This window comes from Ambystoma mexicanum, chromosome 4q (genome assembly GCF_040938575.1).
Source record: "Ambystoma mexicanum isolate Mex_15411 chromosome 4q, UKY_AmexF1_1, whole genome shotgun sequence".
NCBI classification, from domain to species: domain Eukaryota; kingdom Metazoa; phylum Chordata; class Amphibia; order Caudata; family Ambystomatidae; genus Ambystoma; species Ambystoma mexicanum.
Genome location: NC_090928.1, coordinates 791430455 through 791444852, shown reverse-complemented (window position 1 = coordinate 791444852; position 14398 = coordinate 791430455). Strand labels below are relative to the sequence as shown.

The following is a 14398-nucleotide window of genomic DNA, read 5'->3' as shown; positions in this document are numbered from 1 at the left end:
CCGCCCAACCTATGGTGCTCTCTGTCTCTCCTATCTTCTCTGTTTCTCTATTGACTATCCTGCTCTTCTCACTAAATCTGGTAGGAAGAAGTTTAAAAAGGACATCTTGGTCTCCAACCCAGGCCTCCCTATCGCTGACACCTACACCAGTGTAACTCTCACCGACATCCTCTTTGTTGTGCCTTCGCTGGACCTATGGACCCTTCAAATGGTCTCTGTGCTCTCACCTTTCGCCTCTTCTCCCATTAATGTGGCACCCGTTGGGACGCCCTCCTGGCCTCCTTCCTCTCCTCCAAAGTCATCATTAATGTTTACTCTAATGGGACCATCCTGGTCCAAGGCCCTCAGGCCAACCTGCACCTTTTAGATAGATGCTTCCCACGCCTCATCAACTTCCTCTCTTTTCCTGCTGTTCCCCCTGCCCTTTCTTTGGCTACCATGCCTTCCCCCTCCCTCTCTGCCCCATTCACACCTTTGCAGGGCGTACCTCTGATCTGTACCCCTCCCCGGAAGTCCTTCAAGGAGGGAAACCTTCTCCACATTGCCACTCTTAACCCTCGCTCTCCTGTCAAGCATTCCTCCGACATCTGCCGTCTTCTCGAAGAACTTGACCTCGATGTCCTCGGTCTTATTGAGACATGGTTCACGGCCAGCTCTTTCAACAGCTTTGACACGCTCCTACCCGACGGCTATAAGATCCTTTACACACCCAGGCCCAACCGCTCTGATGGGGGTGTAGCCCTTATCTTCCCCTAGTGGATTCCTGCCTCTGTCACACCTACACAGGCCTACTCCTCTTTTGAATGCCTCATCTGCAGGCTCTCTCTCTCCCCTAGCCATTCCCTTACTGTGGCTACTATCTATCAGCCACCTGGTCAGATTTCTCCCTTCCTCTCTGAGTGGGCGGACCTCTCCTCCTCACTCCTTGCCTCTACCACTCAAATCCTCCTTCTTGGAGACTTCAACATCCACCTGGATGCATCCTGACCCCGCTCTGGACACTTTCGTGACCTCTGCGACTCTCTCTCACTAACCATTCTCCCCTCTAGCCCGACTCATTCTGCAGGGCACACTCTCGATGCTCTGATTTCTTCAGACCTTCCCCTCTCTGCCCCTCTCTCTGCTCCTCTCTCCTGGAGTGACCACTTTCTCCTATCCTCCCACTTCACCCTGCCTACCCCTCAGGCCAAGCCTCCTCCATCACTGCCACCCACCTTCTCGGTCATCTGACCCATGAAGCGCGTGTCAGTTGAGGCTTTCGCCACCACCTTCTCACCCCCTCCTCCCCCTTTGGTTGACTCTCACCCTGACACACCCCTCTCCTCGCTCCACTCTTCTATATCTGATACTCTTGATATCCTTGTCCATGTCATGAGAATCCGCCTGAAGCCCAAAGCCAAGTGTAATTCCTGGTATGACTCAGACCTCGTCTCCCTAAAACGCAAGTGTAAGGTGGCCGAGAGGAAATGGCATGCTTCAAGTTCATCCTCTGACAAACTGGCCTGCCGCCTGCTGCAAAGACAATACCGGCTCTTGGTCCTCACCAAGAAGAGAGCTCACATCCAAGCCCGCACGTCTGAGGCATCTAACAACTCGGCTGAACTCTTTAAAATCTGCAAGGAACTGGCCAATCCTGCCGCAGTCTCTACCTCTCCTGTCCCTTCCCAGGCCCTCTGCGCGGCACTGGCTTCTCACTTCATTTCAAAAACTCAGGACATCCTGTCCTCCCTCTCCTCCTACCGCCTCCCTCCTCCTATTCCCTGCTCTTCCTCTGGCTCTTCTGCCGCCACCCCCCCTCCCTCCTTCTATGCCTTTCGCCTTTTCTTTGCTGACAAGGTTTCCAGACAATTCTGATCTATGAAAGTCTTGTCAAAACAGGCTCAACCTTGTTCCTCCAAAACTATCAAGGACCACATCGACTCCCTGGCTCCTGTCCTGGCTGACTTATGCAATCACTCCTTCGCCACTGGAGTCTTCCCATCCCCCCTTAAGCACTCCCTTGTGCACCCTCTTCTTAAGAAACCCTCTTCCGACCCCTCCTGCCCGGCTAACTATCGCCCCAAACTCCATCACTCCATTCCTGTGCAAGCTCCTGGAGAAACTGGCCATCTCCCAGCTTAATCTCCACACTGAATCTGTGGGTTGTCTTCATGACCATCAGTCTGGCTTCAGAGCGGCCAGAAGCACAGAAACTTCTCTGCTGAACATCCGTCAAGACCTGCTCTCCAACCTTGACTCTAAAACCCTGTGTGTTTTCATCTTGCTTGATTTCTCTTCTGCCTTTGATACTGTCAACCATGCCATCCTGCTCAACCGTCTCCGTGATAACCTGGGTATCACTGGTCTGGCTCTGGTGTGGCTGACTTCTTTCTTCTCCACTCGACCCTCCCAGGTCCAACTTGGGTCCTTCCTCTCTGACATCTTTTTCTCTACCTGTGGTGTCCCCCAGGAATATAACCTCTCTCCCTGGCTGTTCAATCAATATCTGGCACTCCTTGCCCACCACATCGCCACCCTCTGCCCCAACTTTCAGTGCAATGCGGATGATACCCAGCTCATTTTCAGGCTACCCTCTGCCTCCTCCTCTCCTTCCCTCATCTCTGACTGTCTGTCTGCTATCCAGGAGTGGTGTGCCGCCAATGACCTCTGCCTTAATGCCAGTAAGACTGAGATTCTACTCATCGGCACACCCACTCCCTCCTTCCCTGCAGCGCTCTGGCCAGCCTCTCTTGGCCCGCTTCCTGCTCCTACTTGCAAGGCAAAAAACCTCAGGGTCATCTTCGACTCAACACTCTCCTTCTCTCCTCACATATCTGACGTCTCTAAGAAGTCACACTACCAGCTGCAACTCCTCAGAGGTATTCTTCCCTTCCTCTCCTTCCCCCAGAAGCTCACGGTCTCCAGAGCCCTGGTTCTCTCGAAGCTGGACTACTGTAACAGCCTCTATCTTAATCTGCCTGCCTCCACTCTCCGCCCTCTGCAACTCATCCAGAACAGGACTGCGAGACTTGTCCTTGGCCTCTAGCCCAGGGACCATATCTCTCCAGGACTGAAATCTCTACACTGGCTCCCAGTGGCTGCGAGGATTAAGTCCAAAACCCTCTGCATAGTCCACAAGGCCTTCTGAGGCCTGGGGCCTAAATACCTTCAACTCTCTCTTCCTAAATATCTTCCTTCCCGAGCCCTTCGCTCATCTATCTCCAACTCCTTCAGGGTCAGCCGTTTCTCGAAGCAACGAGCTGGGGGTAGATCTCTCTCTGCAGCAGGGGCCTCCCTCTGGAACAGCCTTTCTGCCTCCCTGAAACTTGAGGAGAACCATCTTCAGTTCCAGAAGCACCTCAAAACCTTCCTCTTTGCTTCTGCTTTCTCTCTCCCTCTCCCCTGCTAAATTCTTCACTGAAACTGCACTGAACCTGCACCAGGGCCACTCTCACCGACCTCGGTCCTTGGCCCAGCCACTCTCCACTTACACTGCCTCCCTGGCAACCCCTGCACTGCGGGACTGTCTCTGCATCCCTACAGCTCCCCCCTCCCAGCACTTGTCTGCACTTACCTTGCACTTGCCACCAGCCTGCCCTATTTATTTATTTATTTATTTTTATTCTACTTACCCTGTTCAGCACTTCCCCCCTCCCCTTCCCCTTGCACTTTTTCCCTTCCCCCCTACCCCTGCACTTGCGCGATCTGAATGACACCTGGCCTAGTAGGATCGTTGTCTGTCTTCCCCTTGTTCCCCTCTCCCTGCCTCATCGCGCCTTGAAACACTTGTGTATAGGCGCGTTACAAATGCCATATCATATCATATCTGGCTATTGAGTTTTGCCACTTATGCATCTTCTCCCTGGCCTTCATCATCCCCTCCTTCTGCCAATTGTGTCCTGTCTGTTTTTAATATAGTATTGGCCCTTCTCAACAGCCTCTGTTCTATCTTCTGTTGAATGTCTTCCTTTCTCCAGGACCACTCTTTACCTGTGCCTTCCCCAACCACCTCCAATCCTCCCTTTCTTCCTCCTCTCCCTCCTCTGTCCCTCCAGCAACCCCAACCTCTCCCTGGCTCTGATGTTCCCATTTTCCCCTTTCCACCTCTCTCCTCCTACATCTGCAACCTCTCTCTGTCAAGCCTCTCACTCTAAATCCTTTGTTCCTCTGTTCTGATCCTTAACTCTCTTACTTTCTCTCTTAGCTTTCTCTTCTATCAAGGCCATTTTCATCTCACAAACTTTCCATCCTCCTCCTGGTCGCTCCTTCCTGGCATGCCTACATCACAATCCCCACTCCTTCCTCCAGCAGTGTCCAGCTCTTCACTGCTCTGCTTCACATTCTCCAACGGTTTCCAAACCTCTCTCATCCCAACTGAGGAAACAGAGCATCTTTTTAATGTGGGTATAGAATGATTTGGATAACCTTTCTAATTGGCTGGTTGGTGTCTTCCTGGTTTTCTCTGAGCATCATTGAACCTTAGTCCCTTGTTCTCCTCCTTCTTCTGTGAGCAAGCCCTCCCAGACCTAAACCCGGGCGAGGAAACTTTCCCACAGGTATTATTATTTCTACCATATACGTTTTGTATTAAGGTCCTATCTGTGATTCCTTCATGATTCTGTGGAAGCATTTGAGCTGTCAAAGTAAGTGTTAATTTTCTTGCCCATTGAGCCCTCTTTTTCCAGGGACAAATCTTGATGCTGAGAGGAGAGGGGAATACCTGCACATCTTCCATTGGATAACATGTTCAGGGTGTCCTCAGCTCTCCACATATCCTACCTTCCTGTGATCCAGTTTGGGAAATCCCTAATCTGTTCTTCAGCCTGAGGGGGCAATGCATTCTATGGTCTTGATGAACTTGTACATATTATTGTTTGTGGTCTTCCATGTGAGGGTACTGCTTACCCACCTCCTGCTGGGATACCCCTTGAACATTGAAAAGGTTGGAAAGGGTTTCATAATGTGCATTTATACAAAAATGTGCAGTTTCTCTATGAACCTTTTCTGTTTACCCATTCCCACCATGCAATTGTTATGGGGACATTTGAGTATGCAAAAAAATCACAGCTTTTGTGACAGGCTGAGTTCCATATCCAGTTTCTCCTAGGGGAGTGACAATTTAAGGGCCTTAAAAAACTCGAACAATAAAAAAAAACTGGGATTTAAATGTCTAAAACACTTTTAACCACTCCAGAAATGTTTAAAGAACAAGCTGTTCTGCTGCTTACGTGTGGATCAGCCTGATTTCTCCCTCTGTCATCTAAGCACAGCCCAGATATAAACAAGGGGTAAGCTTGGCATCTATAAGGCATACAATCCTCCCTAAAGAGTCTAAGGCCTAGATCATCCCCTCAACCGCTCTTAAAGTTTCTAAGATTCTGACGGCCTACAAAACATGAGGCTGCACACAAGTTCTTTTTATTTTGTTGTTGTTTTTAAGGTGTATTATTGCCTACAAGCTGCATCAAACCAAAAGGGAGAATGACAAACAGAGCAACAGGATTTAGGCACCAAAGGAATTCAAAAGCAAGAAAATGTGGTAGACAGATTCAATACAGAGAAGCATTCCTGGTGCATAGGTTATCATAAGTTGTCATAGGAGGGATAGTAATATATACAATCATGGTACAACGAGAGTACATTCCTAAGATAAAGTTAGACACCCTAATAATGTAATTTATAACAAGTGCATTATTGTACAGGGCTCCAGTGTTTGACTAGTGGAGTCTCAAGGGGTAAAGTTTTAAATGAGATGCTTGCTTTCAGACCCACGGATGGGATCCCTATGTTAAAGGATTTCCACTTATGGGCGGGTGGCTTTGTTCAGAAGTCATCCCAGGAGGTTTTTTCAGTGGAGTAGTTTTTACTCCTGACGATGCTTGCTTCAGAATGAGAAGGCAGCCATGGCAAACAACCTATCTTCCAATAGTGTTTTTTTTTCCTTTTGGGGGCGAGTTTAGATTCTGCTGAGGATCAAAGTTGTCTGCCTAACTGGTGGGAGTTTAGAAAGGTTTAAAGATATTTCAGGCCTTCAGAGGTTTGGATTCTGTGCAATATGGATAGCAATTTGAGAGCAATATTGGATTCAAGTGGAGAGATGTGAGGGCTCATATAAGAATTCTCCTTGTTTCAGGCCCAGGATCATTGGCGCTGCAGAATTGGAGTCTTGTTGTGACCTAGGTATAAACTGCAGTAACATTTAAGGTCGGAGAGGTCTAGTGCTCTACTAAGTTTGATTATTTGGGCCATAGCCTGGTGGAGTTATACTTTCTAAGGCATGCGAAATTGTAGTGGGATTTCTGAGTTATGTCATTTCTTTATGGCATATACAAAGTCTCTTGATATAGTCTTATTTTGACATTGAGTTGACAATATGCATATTATACAATGGAGTCCTCCTATGCTCTTGAATGGCAGCCCCGAAGTAGGAATCTGGGGAAGCACCGGGGCACAATGCTGTGGTCCCATTGCATAGCAGGGGCAGTAACATAGGGACTACATTTCTCAGAATCCTTTTGTTTTCCAAACACCCTACCGGAACCACAACTATTTAGCCCTTTTACCAGAACCCATTAGCAGACTTGACTAAAGTGCAGGAGGAGCAAACCCTGTCCTATCAGGAAGTTGGCACAGGCCCCTTTACATTTAGAACAGCACATTATAAAGCTAGGAATGCTGCAAAACCCAAAATCCATTTCTAGTGGCCCCAGTGGAGGTTTTTAATTTTGCAGAATCCACCAACCCAGATTTCAATCAACGAGTTTCAAACACTGCAGAATTTGCAGATCCAATCCTAAATCCTCCGATAAGAAAATACCAACATCACTAGTATAAGTAGTTGGATAACATCTCTGGTCCCACAACACCCCAGGCAGCATTTGTATAGTGCTGAAGTTACATATTTGAAGTCATAGTTACCAATTCAACATAATGATAGAGAATTGCAGAAAACAGCAAGTCAAAGTAAGAGGGGGCAATCTGGTGAACTCCAAGATGATGGCTCCACCTCAATAAGACTGTTAAGTAGCCCCACTTCCTGTGACTACAACAGTCACAAGAAGGAAGCACTTTCAACCAATTGCAAATAAGTCTTTCCCACAGGCTAAAGGTGCAAACTATCCTCTTGAGAGCCAGCCTATGGGAGCAGCTGAGATGGTTATGTGATGTTCTGTTATGTTAACACTGAGATAAAATCTAAATGCATATATAACAAAACGTAAATAACTTTAAAGAAATAACAACATACCTTTTACATCAAGCCTAATATCTACATGCACTATGTTTCTATAATGAATGAAAACCTCCCCATCAAAAGAAGGCAGAGACCTCAATACGCAATCCTTTTGCTTTTCTAAAGACTTTGTTTTCTACGTCAATAGCAACGCTGTCAGGAGTTGGCATATCGGCAGCAAAGGGGTGCCAAAACCTTAACATATGGTAGGGAACAAACCTATTTGCTAAAAGTGAAACCCAGTATGCCTGAGACTTTTAGTTATCATAAAGAAGATTGTTCAAGAAGGAACCATTATATTGTTCATTAAAAGCACACATCCAAGAAATCATTTAGTGTCCATGCCTTTGTGAGTACCACCTGGCCATATCCAAACACCACCTGTTCCCATTCCCATTAAGCTCTCATATGAACTAACACACATACCACTCACAGGCACACAAACACACACATACACATAAGCATTACCTTGCTCTCTCTGTCCTTTGCTTTTCATCTTCCGTCTCACACACATATGTACATGCACATATGTTAGGAAAGATTACTCTTTTAAGCAACGTTCCCTCCATATTGTATGGACCCCCAAACTTGTTGCTGTTTTTTTATGTCTGTGCTGACTTTTTACAGAGAAGTGAAGCCTTCAGCTTCACTTCCCTGGCCTTTTGCTAATTTGTTATGGGAAAACTGACTAGTCCTTCAGACTGTCAGTACTGGTAAACTAGGTTTCTGTGTTGTCATTTTACTTTTTACCTTATCTGGTAACTGTTTTACATGGTGCACAACATCTTACAGTGCAGTACGATGGGGATATTTTTGTGTCACCCTATACTCGTACCTATGGGATTTTGTGTTACTTTTACATTTGCCTAAAGACAAGCTGGTGGCAGCACATACCTTTTTACCATTTTTACTATATTTTGAGTTGGCACACTCGCGTTTACCGCATTTGGCTGCTAACGGTGGCTACTGTCCTAAGATTGATGTGCCACAAGATGTTTCACTTGTTCTTTGGCCATTTTGTTCTTTGGCCTTCTTCCTGCCTTCTCAGGTTAGGAAATTCCTAATATGGTCATTTGTTTGCCTGGGAAAGTTGCTGATTTTGAAGACTAGTGCGTGTCATTTGTTTGTGGACTCAGGAAGTGGGTTGGAACTGTCTGGTCCCAATCCACAAACCATTGGCAGTGAGGCTGGTGTGCATGCATGAGTCAGACCCACAGTGATCTCTGATTGAACCACAGTTGGATAAGTGGGTTCTGAAGATCCTTTCTATTGGAGGGCTGGGTTTCATCACTCACCTTAATTTAGCATAAGAAGAGTAGTTCTATAGCCATTCCAGCAGATCAGAAATGGAGCCAAGAATCATGTATAGCTGTACAGCTGACTGAAGACATGTATAGCTGTACAGCTGACTGAAGACATGATGATGATTTTTGAAGAGGCCTGGTGACCTTTCCTGCAACTGTACTCATGAATCCCTGCTGGACTACTGGATTTCAGAAGACCCTCATCAGTGCTTCGCCCCTTGGACTAGTGAGACCATTAAGTCTCAACACCTTCTTACGATCCTGCAGCCTGGAGCATTTGGAAGTGACCCTGAACCACCTGGTGGACTGAGCAATTCTTAATTGGGCTACTGTGCTAGAAGTGTTAACGTTCCACATTTTCATCTGGACCTTCGGTGGTCACCAACTTGTCCTACAAGTCGCCTTCCTGCCACGTGTCAGCTTCCCAGCATCAAGGGATCCTGTCATGGAAGTCGTTTTTTGTTTGTGACTAGAAAGAGATCTGTGTGTGGTGACTGTCACTCGAACTGGCCATCCCTTATCTGGTAGAGTGTCCTGAAGAGCCCTACAATGGTGCCTGCTGCATTTCATCTTCAGAAAGGGTAGCGCACAGCTACTGGACAGACCAGAATCTTCCTAAAACCCGCAGCTCCGGGGCATCTTCTCCTGGATCAAACGGTGGGAAAACCTACCTGCAGCGACTCCCATTTGACTTGTCAACTCCTTTGGGAAAATTGGAGTAAGGGCAGTGAGTAGGTACATACCTTTCCAGTGCCCCTATCTCCTCCATTCTAAAAGTTTGGGAACAACTTAGATTTATTCCATTGTTTCGCTTCTAAAACGTTTGCCTGCTGCTCTAGAAGATAGATAAAGTAATTTACTTAACTGTAAACTCTTTTTAAAGTCTCCTTGAACCCTTTTCACCACCATAAGAACTCTTCGCACCTTTGTCCCTTCTCTTAAAGGAACTCTGTGAACCTTTGGGCACAAGGCCCCATTCAATTTAGGAATTGGACTTATAAAGTCAGTGCTTCTATTCTTGGGTACTGGTTTCTCTCATTACATAATTACATACCTTCCTTTCAGCTGTTTAGGTGAATTGTTTGCATTTCTATAACCAAAGGTGAATGTATATATGTTTTTATGTGTAGTGCTGTGTGATAATTTCACCTGCTTAATTCATTTTTCGTAGTGTGTGTTTGGGCCTTCAATAAGCCGATTATTTTTATACTTACCTGTCTAAGTAGAATCGTTGTGTATTTCACTGTGTGGGTACATTTTAGACCACTGGCCCCACTCACCTCTCCTGAGGTTAAGCCTTGACCCTACTCCATGCTTACCTTGATTGGCGTTGACTAACCTCTCAGAGTTCCCATGTTCACTGTAACTATAGTGACCTCCTGAAATCTGTCCGCAGTCCAAATTTGAGAAATCCATCTTAACAACATGCACATGCACACACACTTGCATGCAAAAAGTCAGATCAATATTCACTTAAATATGTAGGCATGCACACATATGCACTTAAATGTACAAAGGCACTTTATCATACATTGACACCTGCACTAATACACACAGAACTATGAACTAAAAGAGACATACACTGGCATCCACTCCCATGTGTGTGAATGCACACACACAGTCATTGCACACATGCATGCACAGAGCCATGCACACACACACACAAACAGCTTGGTGAGCTAAACAATTGAATACTTAATGTTCAGCTAATGTCAGCTCGTCATACCCCACTCCTTAGTGAAGAGCATTGGGAATTTAGGGGGAGGTGGTGTTGGAAACTGAGGAACATGACTTCCCATAAACCAGAACACTGACTGGACAGCACCCGCATCCATGCAAATGCCATAGGCAATTTTAAATGCTGAGTGGACCCCCACTAATTGTTTACATGACTGAGGACCACCAATGTGGCATCCGCTGGCTAATGTTGTGCTCAGATTGGTTACATCCTCAGACTCCGTCAACTTTTTTCAGGCAGTTTCTGGATGGCTGTAACCAGCTGATTTTCCTGGCCCTGCTTCCTGGCTGCCTCTTTGGTATATTTTGGTTTATTTATTATCGGATTGCATTAGAGGTAGCTATGCCTTCATTACTGGTTGGAGGGTGCAGTGTTATTACTCTCTAGGCCGTTGTGGCTATGAATTAGCACAGATTTGATATAGCATCCCCAGGCTCTGTCCCACAACTATAGAGTCAAGCATCACCCATGAAGGCAGAAGAAACTCATACATTCCATACTGTTTAAGTATAATCAAACCACCACATGCGACTCCACCAGGCGTGCTTGATCTGTGTGTGCATGCACATGCACTGGTGTGTGAATGAGAGATACAGACTTCTTTGGTGGTGCACACACAGTACAATATTTAATCTCATCAATCACAAGCTTCAACTAGCATCAGTTATTTCAATATATCTGCAATAGCTCTGCAAGAAAGCTAATCCTTTCACTTGAAAAACTTAAAATAGTGAAAGCGTGTAGACTTTTAGGTGTACCTTACCCCTTCTTCAAGCGCTGGATATTCAAGAATTGTTATCCTTGTTTGTAAGGTTAGGATCCCTATAAAAATGTGTGGCTGCTTGGTAGACTTGCATACGGATAGAGTCATTGCTATGTCAATTTCCTTCCCATGCCTTTTAATCTTCTGACGTAAAAACAATCTGATTCCCTGATTCCCTTCTACTAGCTAGTTTCCTGTGTGCTTCCAAAGCACACCAAACCACCTGTCATAGCAGACCTTCCTAAACTCATGCCACAGGCTGTCCCTCCTAGGTTACTGACATGTTTTTGTTGCGCAGGGCCTTGCACTCCAACACCACACATACACAACTAAACATTGGATCCCATCATTCCACATTAGAGTCCTCCAGTATAGCAACACATTACTCTCACCTCCTCTTTGATTAGTGCCATGTTTTCATCACAAACATCCATAACAAAGACTGCCCAAACCTCTTCCGGGTTCTCGGATTATTCTTACTAAAACAAAAAAAAACATGAACAGTCGTCCCCTTGCCCTCTGTATTAAGTCCATTCCACTCATCACTGTCCTGTTTCTTGGGTCTCTGCAGGTGGAAAATGGAGGTCAATTGACTGCAACCAGAAAATGCCCTTCGTTTGCAGGCAGTGAAGAGAATGAATTGGGCTTCAGCAGTGTCGTGGCGCTCTGCTACTCTCGACTGAAGTACCTGGGCTGCAGACTCGGGTCAGCTGCTAAAAGCGATGCACGAGACCCCACTGATGGCCCTTTTTCCTTGCGTTTTGACATACGCCAAGTTTCTTTCTGTATCTATGCCTATGTTCTATCACCTTTCAGGATGAAGACAGTGTTTTCGCCTTACTTGTTTAATCTTTTCAATGGATTAAAGAGTGAAAGAATAACATGTTTTTTTAATTGTTTTTTTTCCCATAATTGCAGTTTTTGTAATTGCCCAAATAATGTCCACCCTTGCCAACCCCACGACTTGATACAGTGCTCTGTTTTGATGGCACCTACATTGCTACCAGACCACATTTCCAAATGTACAATATTGTTCACCTTTGTGTCGCCACCTGTCTTGCTATGCAATAAAGCTTCATGCATTCAGCAAACTGACTACGATGGAAGTTTTGTTCAGGTTGATATAGAAACATTATTTCTTCGTTTGTTTTCTCCAAAGAGCTATGTGTGTCTTTTGTTCTTTCTTTTTGTTGTTCCTCAGATGGATCTAAACGTCTCCCGGCCAACTGTGATGGCATGCTAAATGCTGATATCTGGACCAGGTGCATAGCTGTGTGCAAGAGTCCAAATTGGTTCCAAGTGTGTTAACATTTGTATCAGAAGGTTTATGTGGATTGCATGCTACTCACCCTGGACATAAAGGAAACCAAAACACTGTAGTCGGCTTTCTCCAGGTTAAAACAAGCATTGCCAGGGAGCGTAGCCAAGTGGCAACCAAGATTGCGGCATAGATGAGGAGCACCCGGTGACAGAGAGTTGTACTTGCAAAAATGTACATATTTGCTTACTTGCTCTCATAAAAAATAAGTCTGGAACACTAGGGTAACAGACTGTATACTTCCACCTGAGTTTGGCACTGAATTATGATTTTTACTCACTTGGCGTTCCGCTGCCACAAACGCAACTACCCGACATAGCCTACCAATGCTGGTAAGAGTGCTCGTTATACCTCCACGCATCAGAAGATAATTATCTTTAGCTGGCGAGAAGTTTTCACACTCGTTTGCTCAGAGAAACCATTCCACCTCAAACATAAAAGCGGGAGCACAGCAACTAACATATCTTTGAGTTGTTGCCACTTAAAAAATACACTGCTGGCCTCCCCTTCTTTCTTTCAATCCCTCTACATGTTTGTCTGCGTGACGCATCACGTTATATCGTGGCTTCAGATTGCAAACCAAAGCCGACTCAGTGCTGACACCCGGTGCCCAAATAAACTATTACACACTCCCTATCAGCTCATAAAAGATCTTTACTGCTTGTTGTGTGACACTCCACAATTGCTATAGCTGGCACTACTAAACCTTTGTCAGATAATCCTACTCTCAACACCTGTATGGAAAAAATACTTGATGAGCTTAGTGGTATCTGCTCCTCAATTTCCACACTCGAGGCCAGATCCTCTAATCTACAAGAGGAAATGAAAGCTTTTAAGCTTGACATGAAAACTGTAGGTGGCAGATTAGGAGATGCCCAGGAAAAAATAGCCTTTGTTGAAGACAGAGTCAAAGGCCTTGAAAATATGCAACAGAAAATACACCAGCTGGAATTCGACGTTACTGAATTGGAAGATAGGAACCGCGGAGACATCGTCAGATTTTATGGGGTTCCACAAAAACTAGAATTAGGTGACCCTATAAATGTTCTCACCAACTGGATCCCCACAACCCTAGGAATTACTTTCAATCCTCCTTTAGAGTTACAATGAACTCACTGAAATTGTGAATCACACCTCGATCATCCACCAACAGTTCTATGCCCAGACCATTCATTGCATGTTTCCTAAGGTACCAACTAGCACGTCAAACTCTATTTGCGGCCAAGAAATGTCACCTATTTTGTTCCAAGGCCATAACATTTTTATCTCTCCTGATTTCTCAAAATCCACACAAAAGGAAAATATTCCTGGATAGGAGACCTCTTCTGAAAAACCTTGGCATTAGATATGGCCTACTTGACCCTGCTTGAATGATCATTACAATCCCTGATGGCCCCACAAAGGAATTCACTGACCCTAATGATTTTTTCAACTTACTTCAATCACTTCAACCTATCTGAATGGAAATCTCTGCTTCCTCAGAGTCTTCTACTTGTGTCTCTACATCAGATCATCACCCACATCAGCCATTCTTCAAAAGAACAAAGAAAAAACAAAGCAAATTCAGCACCCCACAAAGCAGGCCCAAATCGTCTGCATCTTTGGATCCCTCACGCAGCCCTAGCTGCTCCAAAGACAATTCTAGATTACCCATCAAAACTGGAGAACCTACTTTCTCTACATTACAGACTTCAATGCTTCTTTCCATTTCTTTTTGACTCAACCGTCTGAGGAATAGCTAAACTTCAATTGTTCTCCCAAGATATTATCTTTACTTAGCCTGAAAATTACCAGACATTATTTATATGTGCCTTATCCTTTTTATTACATAACAATTTCATTATTATCTCTTGCCGGCTGACTCTCTCCTTATGTCGCACTTCCTTTTGTGTGCCCTTGCAACCTCCATGGTATTCTTCACCTACAACTGACTTATGTGGACCCTTTTCCTCTTCTTTATTCGTATTTATCATCATGCACACATTAACTTGCTCTATGTCAATAACTATTATTTATGTCTGTTCCCTCACCTTCCTAAATGTTTCTCTCCTCACATATTTCCCTG

At 45.2% G+C, this 14398-nt stretch overlaps 1 protein-coding gene across 4 annotated transcripts in view; it reads left to right on the top strand.

Moving 5' to 3' along the window:
- Window positions 1-12106, top strand: part of LOC138467995 (proteoglycan 3-like) — a 46253-nt gene extending 34147 nt beyond the window's left edge. For all 4 annotated transcript variants that reach the window (XM_069608353.1, XM_069608354.1, XM_069608352.1 and 1 more), the window contains one exon: window positions 11587-12106. In XM_069608353.1, the coding sequence (XP_069464454.1) occupies window positions 11587-11645 (59 nt within the window). In that variant the 3' untranslated portion in view covers window positions 11646-12106. The remainder of the gene's footprint in view (window positions 1-11586) is intronic.
- The last annotated feature ends 2292 nt before the right edge of the window (window positions 12107-14398 follow it).